This window comes from Tursiops truncatus, chromosome 9, assembly GCF_011762595.2.
Source record: "Tursiops truncatus isolate mTurTru1 chromosome 9, mTurTru1.mat.Y, whole genome shotgun sequence".
NCBI classification, from domain to species: domain Eukaryota; kingdom Metazoa; phylum Chordata; class Mammalia; order Artiodactyla; family Delphinidae; genus Tursiops; species Tursiops truncatus.
In genome coordinates, this window is record NC_047042.1 from 9,467,564 (window position 1) to 9,485,871 (window position 18,308).

Here is an 18,308-nt window from a genome sequence, read left to right on the forward strand (position 1 = left end):
CCTTTCCCATGCAGTGGGCGTCCTGCCATCCGATTGCCTCCGCACGGCAACCTTGCAGGGACCTTTTAAAACAATCAAATGATGTCACTCCCTGTTCCAATGCTGTGGTGACTACCTGTGACTTTTTGATTAAATTGTGAACCCTGCCTGGTTTTAAAAGCCCAGGTCTTGCCTGGCACGACCGCTTACTCTCTTTGACAAAACAGTGGCAGTGTTTACAGGACTGATGATCCAGGTGAGTAAAGATGTTGATGATTGGGACACCTGCTCTGGGCCAGGCTCTGCTCTGAGTGCTTTATATATATCTCTACCCATTTAATCCTCACATCTCTGAGGTCGGTACTAATGCGTCCCCATTTTACAGGTGAGAAGCTTGAGGCATCCGCTCAGGGTCATACGGCAAGTCAGTGGCAGAGTTGGCTTGGAGCTGTGTGCCTCCCTTGCTCACCGGGGTCATAGGCACCCTCCTCCTACCTGTCAAGCCTCCGAGTGGCTCCCTTGACCAGAGTTGTGGCTCTGTGACCTTTCTGAGCAACTCTTAGTTGCGGCATGCATGCGGTATCTAGTTCCCCGACCAGGGATCGAACCCGGGCCCCCTGCGTTGGGAGCGTGGAGTCTTACCAACTGGACCACCAGGGAAGTCCCTATTCTCTGCATTGTAATCCAGTGCTGTTTTATATATTTAGCCACTTGTATCAGTTCCAGCTCTGCCCATTGGGAGCTCTCCGGTTGGCTTCTTTGTCCTTTTGACATTCTGCATCCTGTGGTTTTTTGAGCACTTCCTTACTTTCTGGCACTGCCAGGTGCTCCAGGCTCATCTCGTATTTTCTCTTCCACCCATTCTCCAAGGAGCCTGATTGCTTTGTGTGAGGACAGTGTTTAGAAGCCGTATGTGGCAGTGGATGAGCTCACTGCTGCTGGGCGCCCCTGCCTCTGGGCCCTGTCAGTGTACATGCTTGTCTCCTTATTTTTATATCTTTCTTTCTGGAAATATATTAAAATCTTTGTACCTTTCTCTGAGAACCAGAGCATGGCGCCTGTCACCTGCACCTGTGATGCAATTAGCAAATCCTTCTAATAGGTGAATTCTGTGTCCCAGCTTGGAGGTGTGCTGGAGGAGGTGTTCCTACATTTGTGATTGATTGGTTGACTGTGAGCCCCCAGCTTCTTCTGTCTCTCTCTCGTGATGATGGGTGTGTCCTTCCCCCAACGCTAGCACCACTTAGTCGTTACCCTTCATCTTTAAGCTCTGTTTCCAGTTATTCAGCCTCATACACCGGGCCACTGATTGAACCTGTTGTCATTTGTTTGTTCACCCTCACTGGCTACTAGATAATCTCTGATGTGGTGCTCTCCTCACTCTGTGACCCCCTTTCTACCCCAGGACCCTCCTCCCTCCTGGCCCTTGACCCTCTCTCGACTCCCTGACCTCTCCTGACCATGGTGCAGTTCCTCTCCTGCGTGTGTGATAGGTTCTCTTAGGCAGCAACTTGCACACTGTCTTGGCTGTGCCCTCAGATTCCCGGTACCAACATGGGGGCAGCGCCGTGAAGCTGTGCTGGCTCTTTCTCTGCAGTACAGCTTTCCATTGTCTGTTCCATTTTGTGTTCTGTTCCACATGTAGATTTTATGCCCCGTGCTCTGAGAAGTGCTGTTCTAGGGTGTGCACCCTCCAGTGGTGTGTGCAGAGTTACGTTCCTCTTGCCCTGCTCTCTGATTACCTCAGTGGTTTCCTTTCCTTTTTGTCAGTCGATGGGTGAGTCCGTCATTTTGGTCATGATTGCAGTTACTCGGGAGACCATGCAGCCCTATGCTCAGTGGCAGTTCGGGTTCCTCCTCTCTGAATGTCCTCTTTATATAGCCCTTGCCGACTTTCCTATTTCTGTTACTGATTTGTAGAAATTGTTTATATGTTCCAGTTCTTTGTTGATTATGTGTCACAGATCTTCCTCCTCTCTGTGGCCTACCTTTTTTTTCCCCCCCCAATTCATTTATTTATTTATTTTTGGCTGCATTGGGTCCTCGTTGCTGCGCGCGGGCTTTCTCTAGCTGTGGCAAGCGGGGGCTACTCTTCGTTGTGGTGCGTGGGCTTCTCATTGCGGTGGCTTTTCTTTGTTGTGGAGCACGGGCTCTAGGCGCACGGGCTTCAGTAGTTGTGGCACACGAGCTCAGTAGTTGTGGCTCACAGGGTCTAGAGCGCAGGCTCAATAGTTGTGGCGCATGGACTTAATTGCTACGCGGCATGTGGGATCTTCCCGGACTAGGGCTCGAACCTGTGTCCCCTGCATTGGCAGGCGGATTCTTAACCGCTGCACCACCAGGGAAGTCCCTGTGGCCTGTGTTTTAACTTTGTGTACTCATGGGGCCTTCTCATACGGAAGTTTTACATTCAGTTTAGAGTTTTATTTTAAATTTATTTATTTTATTTTTGACTGCGTTGGGTCTTTCTTGTTGCGCGCGGGCTTTCTCTAGTTGCGGCGAGCGGGGGCTACTCTTCATTGCGGTGTGCGGGCTTCTCATTGCGGTGGCTTCTCTTGTTGTGGAGCACGGGCTCTAGGTGCACAGGCTTCAGTAGTTGTGGCTTGCGGGCTCAGTAGTTGTGGTGCACGGGCCCTAGAGTGCAGGCTCAGTCGTTGTGGCACATGGGCTTAGTTGCTCTGCGGCATGTGGGATCTTCCCGGACCAGGGCTCGAACCCGTGTCCCCTGCATTGGCAGGTGGGTTCTTAAACCACTGTGCCACCAGGGAAGCCCACATTTAGTTTAGATTCAAATGATCGGTCTTTTTTTTTTTTTTAGCGGTACACGGGCCTCTCACTGTTGTGGCCTCTCCCGTTGCGGAGCACAGGCTCCGGACGCGCAGGCTCAGTGGCCATGGCTCATGGGCCCAGCCACTCTGTGGCATGTGGGATCTTCCCAGACTGGGGCACGAACCCGTGTCCCCTGCATCGGCAGGAGGACTCTCAACCACTGCGCCACCAGGGAAGCCCTAACTGATCGGTCTTTTCTATGCTATAAGGTGTCTTGTTAATACTTCTCTACTTGGATTTAATAAAAATATTTCCCTATAAAATTTTTAAAGACAAGTGTGTTTTTCACATATAGGTTTAGTTTTTTGCTCTTTGTCAGGCAGCCATTCTTTCCCACCCGTGTGCCACCTTGGTCTCCGTGGGAGGGGCTGGTTCAGGGCTGGGTGTTCTCCCTGGTGGCCATATTTGCTCCGAGTGCCAGGATCACACTTGACATCAGCAGGGGCTGTTCTCCCCCCTTGTTTTTCTTCTTCTTTAGAATTATCTTGGTGATTCTTGGCATCCTTTTTGGTCTCTATTTTAATTCCCCTACCTCTCTTTTTTCTGGGCCTTATCCTCCTCTCTCTATGGTCTGGACTGGAGAGATGCAGGCATGCCATCTCGCTCTGTGGGTGAGGTCGTCCAGTCGGTGGGACGGGCAGGAAGATGTTGAGAGAAGAGGACAGCAGACAGCTTCCAGGATGAAAGGGCATTTGGTTTCTTCCTTGAGGAGTTGTGGGTGGTGGTTTATGGGAGGGAAACACTAGATAAAATCACACAGAGCATGCCTGTTACCAGGTGCACTGTGTGCATGCACTTCCATATGAGTCTCACCTAAGAATCCTGGGAGGTGAAAAGGAGATGAAGAACCTGCAGCCCAGAGAGGGTGTGAGCGGTCGTAGCTAATCATCCTGAATCCCTGTGCGTCTGCTGTTCCATGCTGCCCCTTCCCAGGATGGAGCCCCTGGGAGTGGAGGAGGCCCCATCCCAAGTGACCTGACCACATGTCCCAGTGATAGGAGTTGCCACGCCTCGCCTTGCTCCCCGTCTCGGGGTGTCCACGTTCTCCCTGCCCCCCCCGCCCCCCCGAAGTCCCTCAGTGCTCGCAGGTACTGGGCAGCCTAGCGCTGGCAGCTAACACTTGGCACCTTTCATCTTGGGCTGGGCACACGACTTTCCCGGATTGGGCTGTAAATTCTTTGACAGTGATAGTGGTGGTGTCATTAACCAGTTCATTTTGTCACCAGGACAGAGGTGGCCAGCCGATTGTATGGCCTGAGGCTTGCCCCTCAACCCTGACACTTTCACCGCCTCTTCACCTGGGCCCAGGGAAGCCCTCCTCAGCCCTCCCAAGTTTCCTTCTTTCCTATTTTTTGATTTTTACTTTCAATAAAAGTAACGCCGATCTCTTTCCTCCAGTGTGGTACTTTTCATTCATCACAACCTGGTCCACCTGAAGCAGGACTTGATGAACTTCACTTATTATGGGATGTCAGCATCAGAAAGAGCAGAGACCCTGTGGGTTCAGAGCCACCCTGCTGTGTCCTGACATGCACATCACATGTGCACATTGCATGCCTGCGTACGGCAGCCCCAGAGACCACCATGTCATCTGTTGGTGAGACAGCTAAGTACTGCTCACCTCGGGAGGGACAGCACCACCTCCAGAGCTCTGACAGCCTCTTGGAGGGGGTGGTAAGGCCAGAACTTGTTGAGAATTAGAAGTTTGATATAAGGTGGGTCTTTCAACGTGAGAACGTGGGGTGGGAGTCTTGATTAGGACTGGGTGAGGACAGTCAGGATTGGTGGAAACTGCAAGGCTACGATTTTGAGGGATTCAGAGGCTGGGTGTAAAGTGGGGGTTGAGTTTACATTCATGGAAGAGTTGAGGGCTCTTTGGGGAAGTTGCTGTCACGAATAGTCAGTGCTAGTGACGGCAGGGGCTGAGTGCTGAGGCTTGTTGATGTTGCAGCCAGGTGTGGCTTCTAGTCTGCATCTGTGGTGAGCGTGTGGCAGTGCTCGGTTCTCATGCACGCATCTGGTTTGGGTTCCGTTTCATCCCCTCACTGGACCTCTTGCCCCTTGTTACGCTGTCTCCACGGGCAACTTCTGATGCAGGCGTTTCTGACAGGTGGCTGTGTTGCTGGGTTCACCCCTTCTGAGGTTTGGGTGTTGTTTCCCTCTGGTCTAATTGCAGGCTGTACCTCACTTTATTGTGCTTTGCTTTACCGTGCTTCGCAGATAACTGTTTCCTACGAGTTGGAGGTCTGTGGCAGTCCTCTGTCAAGCAGGCCTTGCAGCGCCATTTTCCCAGCAGCGTCTGCTCACTTCAGGTCTCGGTGTCACATTTTGGTACTTCTCCCAATATTTCAAACCTTTTCATTATTATTATATTTGTTATAAATATAAAACTTAACGGATGAGGAGTTGCTTCTTATGGATGAGCAAAGTGATTTCTTGAGATGGAATCTACTGGTGAAGATGCTGTGAAGATTGCTGAAATGACAGCAGAGGATTTAAATATTACATAAACTTAGCAGCAGGGTTTGAGAGGATTGATTCCAATTTTGAAAGAAGTTCTCCTGTGGGTAAAATGCTGTCGAACAGCATTGCCTGCTGTAGAGATCATTTGGGAATGGAAGAGTGAATCGATGCGGCGGACTTCATTGTTGTCTTTTAAGAAATGGCCACGGCCACCCCAGCCTTCAGCACCCACCACCCTGATCAGTCAGCAGCCACCAACACCAAGGCAAGACCCTCCACCAGCACGAAGATTATGCCTCGCCAAAGGCTCAGATGATGGTCAGCATTTTTTAACAACAAAATATTCTTAATTAAGGTATGTACATTGTCTTTTTAGACATAATGCTGTTGCACACTTAACAGACTACAGAATAGTTACATGGTATAGTGTAGAGGACACATAACTTCTACATGCATTAGGAAACCAGAGAATTCATGTGACTCACTTTATTGTGGTGGTGTGGTGGTCTGGGACAAAGCCCACCATATCTCTGAGGTGTGCTTGTGTTCCTCAATTGGGAAGTCTGTTGGGACTTGAAATAGTAAAGCTGGTCATAACTGTCCTGATTTTGGATGACTAGGAATAGAAAATTGAGTTAAAGACTAAGAATTCAACATATTTATGGAGTAGATTATCTAGTTTTTGTTTTAAAATGTATATTTCATATTTATATACTTGTAAAAATTGGAATGCCTTCTTCCCTTGTTGAAGTAATTAACACGATTTAAGAAAAAGTTTCACTATAACCAACTTATATCTTTAGTTAATTAGAAGAGTTCATAGTAAATATTGATTATGTTTTTGTTGGCTGACCATCTGATACAGATTGTCAAAGACGTTCCCTAAATTTGCATTTTTACCTGTCAAATGATTCATGGGCTTATCATGAGACTCCAATCACCTTGCCTCATTTATTTTAGGTAAATATAGAATCGTCTCATATTTTTAACTGTGCTACAGAATTAATTTTACAATGTTAAAAGCACATTTTCAAAATATACTTTTTGTAAGAATTTTTTTTATTAAACTGAGCCTTCCTGACAGTGTCTTGGCCATGAGTGGGCGCTAAGGAATGGAAGGCATCCCGGAGGAGCTAGGCTGGTGCACGCAGTGACCACGGGCCAGTCCTGTCACCAGCTGGCCCCTCTGTGTTCCTCAGCTGGACTTTCCCTTTATATTTAGACAAGCTCCTGGTACAACTGGTCAAGAGAAGAAAAGACTACACAAGGAAACCATGTTGAATGCAAAGGGAGCAATAACTCCAAAAAGTAGAGATTAAAAAATTAGAGTATTCCTGTTAGAAAATAGGCGCGACGACACCCTTCAGACCTCGAGGAGGTGAGGAGCTGTGAAGATCTTTTGGTGGTAGTGATGGAGCTTGAGTTAATCAAACATCTGGAAGGAAGTAGGAAGACAAGTTAATAAACCAGGAGAAGTCGTTTGTAAACTATGAAACCAACGAAGAATTCTTATCAGTTTATAGAGAACTTCTTCAAACCAGGGAAAGCACAAGCAAAAGCCATGGCAGGAATTTCACAGAAATGAGTCGCATATACGGCCAGTTAACATTAATACGCAGGGAACTGTGAATCAAGACCATACGGAAATACTATTTTTTACATATTTTTACTTCATAAAACTTAAGAAAGTGTGACAGTGTTGAACATGACCCCATGGGTTGACGGGACCCCGTGCACACCACTGGTGCATGGTGAATTGGGGCAGCCCTTGGAAATGAGTTCGCACTGCCTCTTAAGGGTAGGTTGCTTACTTTTACACTCTTGACCCAGCAGGCCCACTCCTGGGTGCATAACCAAGACAAACCCTTCAGGTTTTGTGACACAAAAAGGAAAGCGTAGCATAACGAATGTCCACGAGGTTCCCCCCCTTCCTTGTTAGCAGCATGTCATGATTCGTGTTTCATTTCTCTCCCTAATCCCAGACTTTTTTTTTTTGATATGGCAAATCCCAGAAATCACAGACTTCACCCATATATATACTTCAGTAAAAAAAAAAAGGGCTTAATGTAATTATCATAACTTATAAATTTATGGTTCCTTATAATCATCTAATGTCCAGTCTGTGTTCACTCTTTCCTGATTGTCTCAAAATGTCTTTTTTCAGTTAGTTTTTTCAAAATAGTATTCCAGCAGGTCCAAACATTACATTTGGTTGCTGTTATCTTCTAAGTCTCTTAATTTAGAATCATTTCCCTTCTCTTTTTTCATTTTATGCCATTTATTTGTAAAGAAACTAAGTGTTTTGCCTATTGTAATTTTCCAGATTCTGGACTTGGCTGGTTTTATTTTTTTTTTTGGTGTTGTTGCTTTTCTGGCTGCGTTGGGTCTTCGTTGCTGCGCGCGGCCTTTCTCTAGTTGCAGTGAGCGGGGGCTACTCTTCCTTGTGGTGCGCGGGTTTCTCATTGCAATGGCTTCTCTTGTTGCGGAGCATGGGCTCTAGACGCACGGGCTTCAGTAGTCGCAGCATGCAGGCTCAGTAGCTGTGATACGTGGGCTCTAGGGCACATGGGCTTCAGTAGTTGTGGCGTGTGGGCTCAGTAGTTGTGGCACACGGGCTTAGTTGCTCTGCAGCATGTGGGATCTTCCCGGACCAGGGATGGAACCCGTGTCCCCTGCATTGGCAGGCGGATTCTTAACCACTGCACCACAGGGAAGCCCCAATGTACATGGTTTTGATGAAGATGTTCTCTGTCCCTTGTGCTCCCTATAGTGATTAGACCTGTGGGGTGGGGTGGATTTAAGGCCCAGCGTTGGTGCAGGACTACAGCAAAGGTGAGGCTCTCTCAGGAGGTGCCTGGTATCTGGCTGTTGCGGACATAGGTGATTTTCTGATCCTTCCGTGGGCAGACTCCCATCTGCCGCTCACCTAGCGCTCAGCGTCTGTCAAGGGATGCTGCCCAGCCTCACGTTTCCATTGTAGTTTACACAGTGGTGATTTTCTCATTCTGTTATACCTTCATTTATTATCTTATAGAGGGACTTGGCTTTTCTGGAATCCTTATAGAGGGACTTGGCTTTTCTGAAATTCCAGTTCCTGTAGAACCTTTTTTTTTTTAAATTAATTTTCAGACTGAGCTGTGCTCTGCTCACCAGAGGTGACCACTGGGGTTTTATGAACTCATGGATCTTTAACTATTTCATGTTATTCTTTTTGATGCTCAAATTGTCCCATCTTTGGCCAGCAGGAGCCCTCTGGGGGTCTCGTGTGCCTCTCGTGGGACCCTCCTCACCTTGAATGGCATCTTTGCTCTCAGGGAACTACTTAGCTTAGGCCGGCTGGAGACTAGCCGCCTCTCCACAGGGGCTCTGGTCCTGTTGGTGAGGCAGGCCCACTACTATCTGGGGAGACCGATTGGTGGCAGATGCTAAACTGGTGAGATCAGTGTAGATAAACTTATTGATGTGAGATTTTTAAAAAGAAACTCAAGGGTAGAACTGGAAGCTTATTAGGCAGAATGCATAACTTCCCTCCCTGAATGCCCCAGAAGGTCAAGAAATCTCTATTCATAAAAGTCACTTGTTGAGTCCTGCGTCCGTAGGCAGACTTTCTAACTGGGTGGGAAGGCACTGAAGAGGGCAGTGATCCAGCACGCGGAGGGCGGTGACCCTGAACATTTTCCCGTTTGGGCCATTTTACACGTTTGTCTCGCTTATTCTTCTTGGCCACTCTTTGGGACAGAGCTGTCAGTGTTCTGGTTTTATGGTTGGGGAGCAGGGACCGGAGTGCCATGACCTGCTTGAGGTTTCATGGCTGGCACCCAGTGACATGGGCTCGGCCTCGGGCCTTGAGTGCTGTGGACATGGGGTTTTCAGTGACCACTGGGCCTGGTGTAGAGGGCTCTGAGCCCCGCACCTGGGGCCCGGTGGTGTTGGCTCCTGTTGCCTGAGGAGCTGAGAAGAGGCAGGTACTAGAAAGGATCCTGCAGGTGGGGGGCCCCAGAGGAGACTGGGCAGGAGGCCGGGGAGGATGGTGGGCCGTCTGGTGCAGAGCGCCCTCTGGGCGGGTCATGTGGACCGACGCTGCCATCTGACCCTTTCCTTTCTAAGCTGCAGAGGTGAAGTGTGACATGGTGTGGCGTGGTCATCCCAGACAGTCACAATGGCTAAGGATCCAGGCCCCGACAGTCACATTGCAGTGCTGAGAATGCTGCCCGGGGACCTGCTTCCAGGAGGGCACAGTTGGTGCTGGGCTTCCGAAGCAGGGAGTTGGGACTCCGAGGTGGGCAAGTGTTCTAACAATGCTCACTTTGTATAGGTTGGAAAATGCAGAAATCCAGAGGAAAAATCACTGTGTTTCCAATGGCTCCCATCCACATGTGGGATATGGTGGGATCAGTGAGAAGAGAAGGAAGTCGATGAGAGATGGAGCTGGTCTGTGAAGAGAGAGGATGAGATGCTGTCTACTGACCACCTAATACACCCCGTACACACACACACACCACAAACATGCATATAACACACGTGCACACCACACGTACACACCATGCACATGCTTACAGCACACATGGTCACATGATGTGCTCATGCACATGTACCCATGCACGACACATGTGCTCGTACACGCATAAGCCCTGGCCCCTCCCACTGGATTCAGGGGCAGTGGCATCTACAGGTGGGTAGGGAGGTGTGGCCAGAGCTGTCACACCTGGGCACCACTGAGGACAGTGGAGAGGTGGCCTTTGCCTTAGGTCATGAGGGGCAAGTGTGAGTGTGTGGAGGCAGGATGTTCCAGGGTGAAAGCAGCTCTTTCTGGCTCTGGGAACCTGGTGAGCACTGCCCAGCACCTGTCTTCACGTAGGGGGAGCCACCGCCAACCCCGGGAGCCTGGGAAGGGGCCTGAGAGCAGCCCCGGCTTCTCCCCAAATTATAACCCATTCCCTGTATGGGCTCCAGCCTGCTGCACAAAAGCCTTTATCTGGGGGCTGTGACCCCTTTTACCCGCAACGACTCCTACTTGCCACTGGCTGTTCTAATTTCCATGCTGCCGTGGCGCAGGGGCGTGGAAGGGGAGAGTGGGGGCGGCCTGAGCTCATACCCCACCTGTGCAGGTGATGCTGGCTGTGGGCGTCTGCCCAGCAGAGCCGGTCCCTTGGAGACACAGGGCCTGGCGTTTCCTTTAACATGGTCGCAGCCCTGTAATCCGCTGCTGCGGCTCCAGGCGTGGGGGCTGCAGTGAGGCCTGTGGCCAGCGCCACCCGCCACCGCCGCGGCGCCCTGGCTGCTGACTCACGCTCCTCCTTCCCCCTTCCCCACCTCCAGCGCTGGCCAGCAGCTGCAGGGGGGTGGCCGCAGGCTGGTGGGGGACAGGGTGAGGGCGGGGACCCAGAGCACCTGCCCATGGCAGGAGACTTACTGTTGCACACTGTTGGCTGGAAGTAATCAACTGTATTTAAAGAGAAGGTGGATTTTTAGAGTTAAAAATGCCCAGCAGCTTGCTGATCTGTGCTGGGAGTGACTCTCCTGGCTCCACTGGGAAGAGGCTGCAGGTCTGGGGGGAGGGGGGCAAGCGCCTGCTGAGCCGCCCCCCTGCGATGCTGCCTGAGCAGCGCCCCTCCTGCTCTGGGGGAGGGGGTTCCCTGAGCACAGCCGCCCGTGGGGTGGAGGGTGGCCCCTTGAGGAGGTGTGACCTCATGGCATCTCCCATCCTCTGCTCGTCTGCTGGCCGTCCTGGTTGGAGGGCCCACGTGGATGGCAGCCGATAAGGGCTTAGCCGTATGTCATGGGAAGTAGCTATCCCCCCACTTTGAGGGTTCTTAGGTTTATTTCCTAACCTCTGCCAGTGCCAGGCCACATAGGCTTTTATTCTGTGTGTGGGTATTTTATTTCCGTGTTTTCATAACCTTGATTATTTCACACAGGTAACGTACACACACGATTCAAAAGGCCATGCAGAGAAGATGTACGGGGAGGGTCAGGCCTCCTCCCACCCCTCCTGTTACTTGGTGCTCATTGGCGGTATTCTGTGCACGTTCAAGTGTTTGTCAGATGTGAGCTTTACAGCTGCAGTAGGTGCTAGAGCGGGGAGGAAGCCTGTGGGTCAGGGACACGTGGGTATTGGGCCACCCTGTCCCCTGGACCTGTTTCAGGGGCTCAGCAGGCAAGCAGGCTGGCGTGGCCACTGGAGAGCTCCCGGGAGTGGGGGCCACAGGGCAGATCACCGTCTCCTGTCAGTGTGTTCTTAAAGAGAGCTCTTTTTCTCCTGGTGGTAAAGTGTCTGCATGTTGTAGGGAATTCGGACAATACCTAAAGATACAGAAAAGAAAATCAAACTGCTTGTGATCCTGCTACCCAGAGACAACCACAGAGGCTTAATGGACTTCCTTTTATACATACACACACGTCTTTATGTGTGTGTTTTCTTAGAAGACTGAACCTGTACCATGCAGAAAAGCTGCATGTCCTCTGTCAGTTCTATAGTATATTGAAAGCTTACCTTGCATCACTGAAGCCCCTGTGCAGACGCTTGCGTTTGGTGGCATCCGCGTCAGGCTTACTCTGACCACCCTGTGGCCAGGCTTTGGCCGTTCCCGTCTCCTTTGCCCCACCCTGCTTCCTCTGTGGCTCTAGGGCCCCACAGGGGCCCGCCATCCCTCCCCGGCTGCGTGAGCAGGTAGTTTGGGGCTGGCATCTGTTCTGATTGGTCAGTGCCCAGCCCTGCCCCTGACCTAAACTGCTGCAAAAAGTACCACAAACTGGGTGGCTTAGATCAACAGAAATAAATCTTCCCGTAGTTGTGCAGTCGTAAGTCCAGGATCAGGGTGTTGCGGGGCTGCATTCCCTTTGGGACTCTGGGTAGAACCTTTCCTTGCCTCTTCCAGCTTCTGGGGTGGCTGACAGCCCTCAGCGTCCCTTGACTTGCAGCTGCCTTGCCGTCGCCATGTGGCTGTCTTTTCCCCGAGTCTCTACACGTTGTCCCTCTGTGCGTGTGTCTTCGTGTCTGGATCTCTCTCCCTTTAAGGACACGGTCCCATTGGATCAGGGCCCACCCTAATGACCTCATTCTAACTGGATTACCTCTGTGTAGACCCTGTCTCCAAAGGAGGTGCTGAGAGTTAGGACTTCAGTGTATTAATTTTGGGGGACATGGTTCAGCCTGTAGCAGCCACCAGTTTACCAGCCCAGAGAGCCTGGGCTGTGATGGACGCCCAGCCTCAGATACAAGGTGTGTAAAGCATACCCACAGGAGGTAAACATGTTCTTGGCTTAAAACTTTTGCCAGAAAAAGTGAGTCCTCATTAACCACCGCTCCCAACTCCTCCTGACCAGAGGTGAGGGGCTGATGGGTACATGTGTTCTTGACCCTTTTCTGGGTGTTTCCATCTGCACACATGCAGATGCTCACGGTGAGTGGAATCTCATCCGTCGGCCTCTCCCTCCAGGTGCATCTGCTGGGCTCTCCGAGGGCAGGAGAAGGTGGCCGAATGAATCTGTTTTGGGGGATGTCCTTCCTCATAGGTGTTGCCTCCTCCCCGACTAAGCTTCTGTCTTTAATTTAGATCTAAAACTCACTATGATGGACTCTACGCTTATTTTTGTATGGTGTTCATACTATCATTAACACTGTTAAATTCTGTGGCAAGTATTTTATTGTATTTTATTTTTAACATCAGCTTCTTGGCCATGCCTGTTTGCATCTGTGCTGGGTTGGTAATGCGTGTACAGGAGGATTTGGCTGACTGGGTTTTTTCTAGGCTGTCTCATAAGCACACTGCTCGCATCTTAGGAAAGCCTGCAGTTTAGTACATTGCCTTGGCTTTCATTTATTTACCGAGAGAAAATGGAGGCTGGTGTTGGATTAGGATTGAAGTTGAGCAGCTGTAGGCTGAACTTGTTTTGCCTTTTTTTTTTTTTTTTTAAGAGATACGTCCTGCCAAGTAGTTTATGAGAAACCAGGCACCCACAAGCCCCAGGATTTTTTTTTTTTTTTTGGCTGTGTTGGGTCTTCGTTGCTGCACACGGTCTTTCTCTAGTTGTGGTGAGCGGGGGCTACTCTTCGTTGTAGTACGCAGGCTTCTCACTGCGGTGGCTTCTCTTGTTGCGGAGCATGAGCTCCAGGTGTGTGGTCTTCAGTAGCTGCAGCACACGGGCTCGGTAGTTGCGGCACTCAGGCTCTAGGGTGTGCAGGCTTCAGTAGTTGTGGTGTGTGGGCTCAGTAGTTGTGGTTCTCAGGCTCTAGAGCGCAGGCTCAGTAGTTGTGGCGCACAGGCTTAGTTGCTCCGTGGCATGTGGGATCTTCCCGGACCAGGGCTCGAACCCGTGTCCCCTGCATCGGCAGGCAGATTCTTAACCACTGCGCCACCAGGGAAGTCCCTTCAGGATTTTATTAATGAGGCTCTTTGGTTTGTGGGCTGGCCTGGTTTCTAAGCTTCATGAAGACCAGGAGGACCAGGCTGTGCCGTGGTCTGTGGTGCTGGATACTTTCCCTAACCTTAAGGGTGCTGCACTCAGGGTCTTCTCCTTGGCTTTTCTCTTTGTTCCTGTGACCTCCCAGGAAGCCCGAGCTGGGGGGTCAGAAACGAAATCGCCCAGAGAGAGGGAGAGTTTTAGATGCAAAACCAAGTGAGATTAGGTGAAAATTCTCACAACCTAGAGACAGTATGTACCTGGGTTCCCCTGTGGCCTTCCTGCCCTGTGTGTGGGCCTGGGCTGTCATCTTACTTCTTGTTCTTTCTCAGGAGGCAGGAGCAGTTCCAGAGAAACCCCGACAGCTACAATGGTGCTGTGCGTGAGAACTACGCTTGGTCCCAGGACTACACTGACCTGGAGCTCAAGGTGCCGGTGCCCAAGCACGTGGTGAAGGGCAAGCAGGTAACCTCGGGGGTTCTTCCCAGCTTCTCTGCTCAGCTTCTTTCCTTGGGGCATAGGCTTCAGGCTGTGGGCTGCACTGGAGCTGGTCTCCCCGTTTTGCCACCAACACAAAACCGCTTCTTTTCTGCAGTCACAAGCCTGCCACCCCATATCCTCTTTAACCACGTCAAGTATGAGACCCAGCTCAGCCCCCTATGTGAATAGAACCTGAGCTTTGTTGTTGTTTTTTAATGACAGTATTTTCATATCATTTATTGCCTTTAGTCTCTGCAAAAGCACTACAGAGTAGGCAAAGCAATTATTGTTATACCCATTTCATAGATGGAGAAAGTGGAGTCCCAAGAGGCAAAGCAAAGAACTACAGGTTCTGTAGTGACAAGTGGACTTCCAGTCCTGTGCTCTGCGAAGTTGTAACATTTACAGCTTGAGTTGATTTCTCCATCTTAATGAGCTTGAGTGAGTAGAAATTTAATCTTTTAGCAGGAGAGAGATGTTTACTTGGGGACGTTGTTGAGAATAACATGATTGTAGCTCGTTGGAAATAGGTAGGCATCACTTTAAAGGAAAAACTCTCACGTGAAATGGGACATTGTTACTATAATCCGTAATATAAAAAATTCCGATATATGCCAGAAACTGTTTCCTTATTTCAGTCATAATGAGAAACTACAACGTGCAAAGTAAGTAGTATCTTTTATGTTTTATAGATGAGAAATTGAGGCCGAGAGAAGTTACTTGGTTATCCAGGTGACATGGAAAAGTCACCATGTGTCTCCGTCACTCTTGCTGTGTCGGGGCCAGTGAGCACTGCCCAAATGTTTCTGAAGGAGTGAATGGCTGAATGGGTGCAGTGGTAAAGCCGTGGTTTGATTCACGTGTGTTTGCTTCTGAAGCTCATGCTCTTTTCCCTGTGTCCCACTCCTCACTTGATAAAGCGAAATAACTGCTGGCTTCTTTCAAAGAGAAGGTCCCAGAGCATGTAAAACAGAAGTTGAGTTTCATATGCATTTTCGAGAAACGATGCCCTGTAAAGTGGCTCCTGCTGGTCTGGGTACGTGTGTGGATCCAGGTTCTGGGCAGTGAGTGAGCCCCTCCAGGCCTCCCCTCCACCCTGCCCCCGTCCTGAGGCCCCTGCTGCTCCCTCCCTGGTTCCCTAGGCTCTACCTAAAACAGGCCTGCCCTGTGCAGGAGTCCGGGTGGGGCCCAGGGAAGCCTCTAAGAATACGGCTACTTTCCGCCAGTGTCAGACGAATGCAGTTCATTCTGCAGCACAGAAGACAGAGCCGGACAGGAGCCCCTGAGCCTGCACGGCTCCACGTGGGTGTGCGCCAGGGTGTCATGGAGATGGTGGCTGCAGCAGCACTGTCTGCTCGTTCCTCCCTTTCTCCCTTTCCCACCCCATCCCAGGAGATCTCACCAGGGCTCAGTGACCAGTGACCCAATGGACTTTAGGATCCAGGTCAGACCAGGTAACTAGGGGTCATCACTACAGAGTCCTACTTTTGATGACTGTGTTCCCTCTGATTGTGGTGGGTCATAGTGGGTACAGGCTGACCTTCCTTGTCAGAATAGTTTGTTCAGCATCCTGTAGAGTTTTAGTGGGTCAGGTGTTGATTTTCATTTTGATTTTTGGTAGGATTGCCTTGTGTGTAGGCGAATAAATTATGAAAAGCGTTGGTAACTATACTTCACTACTTGGCTAAAAATGTTACAGCTTCCTGGTCTAGTGTCTGTCTTCTAACTTCTCCATGAACTTCTGGAGCTTTCTCTGGAAGGACTTGTGTTAGGCCCAACCTAAAACTAGTTATTTTGGGGACTTCCCTGGTGGTCCAGTGGTTAGGACCCCGCGCTTTCACTGCCGGTGATGAGGGTTCAATCTCTGGTCGGGGAACTAAGATCCCGTAAGCTGCGCTGTGCGGCCAGAAAGAAAAAAAACCCAACTAGTTATTTTCTCTTTCTTTGACTTAAGAGACACAGGTTACCTGGCATCTCTTGCTGAACTTCCCACAGCCATCTGGGAAACCTTCCCATTGAAAACAGCATCTCAGATGTGCACCCTGGTCATGGGGGTGTCAGTCTCACGATGCTGCCCTGCCATGAGCGGTGTGTTGTGAGGGGCCTGTCCTTCGTCTCATTGCGCTGAGGGACAGACTGTCATGCCTCAGTCATATCTATACCTCCTAAATCCACTTGTTGTGACCTCTGGGAGGAGATGGCCTCGCTTTCACTGAGGATAACCCTGGGTTTTGCTTATTCCTGCATTAGACGTTTACTGACCACATGATGGTCCCCAAGACTCAAACAAGATCGCTGCTCTGGAGCTGACCTGCGTGGGGCTCAGCTGATGACAGCAGGTGCGCCAGTACAGTTCCAGGGTGTGGCGGGTGCCGTGCGGAGCATAAACAGGCTGTTGGCTCAACCAGCTCTGTGCAGCCGGGCACCCCTCGGGCCCTTCTTCCCAGCAGCCCTTCGAGGCGTTGCGGTGTGCACAGGGGGAAACGCGGAGACGGTGAGGGTCTCTCCAGGCTGGCTTGCTCTGGAGCCAGCGCTCCCGCCACTCGCGGGGTGTGGATGAGCCTGGGTGTTTGTGACGCTGGGATTGGAAGAGGCGTGTTCCCCGTAAGGCATTTATTTATCTAGTGTTGGCGCTTTGTGACACCTGCTGACTTAATTTACACTAGTCTCCTACGTGGTTGAATTTTTTTTCTCCTTCAGTAGTATTTTTCCCCATATCATTAAAAAATTGATGTATAATTGGCATACAATGTTATATTAGTTTCAGGTGTACAGTATAATGGTTTGATATCTGTGTGTGCTGCGAAATGATCACCACAGTAAGTCTGGTTAACATGCTCACCATATTACAGAACTGTGTGTGTGTGATGAGAACTTCTAAGATTTACTCTCTTAGCAACTTTCAAGTTCCAGGTCGCTTTTATACTGCAGCCTTTGAAAAATGCATGGTCTCTCTAGTTCTTGGTGATCTAAAGAGTTTTAGGCATGCCTCACTTTAAACCTAGGGATAAGTTTATTTTGTATCTCTCGGCTTTTGCTGGCCTAAGGGTTTTTTCTGAGTTGCCACTTTCTGGGCTGGCTCCTTTCCAGCTCTTGCCTGTGGTACCTGTCACAGCTACCTGTCAGCAGTGTTTATTTTTGGTTTTTGTCTGTGGCACCTATCCGATAGCATCATGCTGGTAGCTGTGATTGTAGCGGCTCAGCTGATGATGTCGCAGTTGTTCTGGATTTGTTGTTAGCTCTGTGTGTGAGGGGCCAGGGGTGTTGGGGGTTATGGGTAGATGTGGGAGCACTGAGGGTTAATGCAGGGGGGTCCTGGGCCCCCTCTTCTTCAGCTGTAGCTTGGTGCTTGAGGACTCGGAACATTGCCCCTCCTTTACTCCTTGCCGATTTTTTCCCTGTGGAAAACGTATTTGCCTCTCAAGGGTAGTGGGGGACAGATAAACGCATGTGCGTAACGCTTTAAGTTCAAGCGTTCTTATTTTACATGCGACTGTTTTTTTGTCTGTGTTGTTTTTATCATTTTGCTGGTGCATCTAACGGAAAACTTCTCGAAATGAAGCTTTGGTTTCATTCATCAGTGAAATGTAGTTAGGTCTTTGCTTCATCACGTTCTTTGTTCTGTCCGCTCTGCACAGGAAAAGCAGCCGAGTTCCCCATTCTTTCCTCAGTGTAGCCATGGGGTAGGGAGAAGGAACTTTTCCATCAGGACGTCATGTGTGTGATCGCTAATGTCAGCTGGGGCTGGTTATAAACCTGGCATTTCATTGAATCATAGGATTTTAATGGAGGAAAATTGAACTCCAGAGAGTTTTAGTCTGACTCTCATTTTGAAGATGAGAGAGCTCTCCTGGAGACATAAACCTCTAGGGCGCCACACTGTCCGGTGAGACGGTGGTGGAGCGGAGCGCAGGACCCGGCTCCCACCTCCACCCTGTCTGATCAGTTGTCTTTTGCGTGGAAAATGTCATGATATTGTTGCACACAGTCATGACTGGATGACATTGAGTGACAAGTGAATTACTTTCCTTCTCAGTATTCTCTTTCCTCTCGGAGATTGTGCAGGGTCTTTACTGACGGATGAGGCCCTTCCTGCTGGCTGGTGGGCTCACGGCCATGCTGCATGCCATCTCTTGCCTCACCATGGGAACCTT

General features: G+C 50.0%; 1 protein-coding gene across 1 annotated transcript in view; it reads left to right on the forward strand.

Moving 5' to 3' along the window:
• The window catches only part of NUDCD3 (NudC domain containing 3), a 73,111-nt gene that overhangs the window by 35,354 nt on the left and 19,449 nt on the right, over positions 1-18,308 (forward strand). The window contains exon 3 of the mRNA XM_033862850.2: positions 14,007-14,139. Coding sequence (XP_033718741.1) covers positions 14,007-14,139 — 133 coding nt within the window. The remainder of the gene's footprint in view (positions 1-14,006; positions 14,140-18,308) is intronic.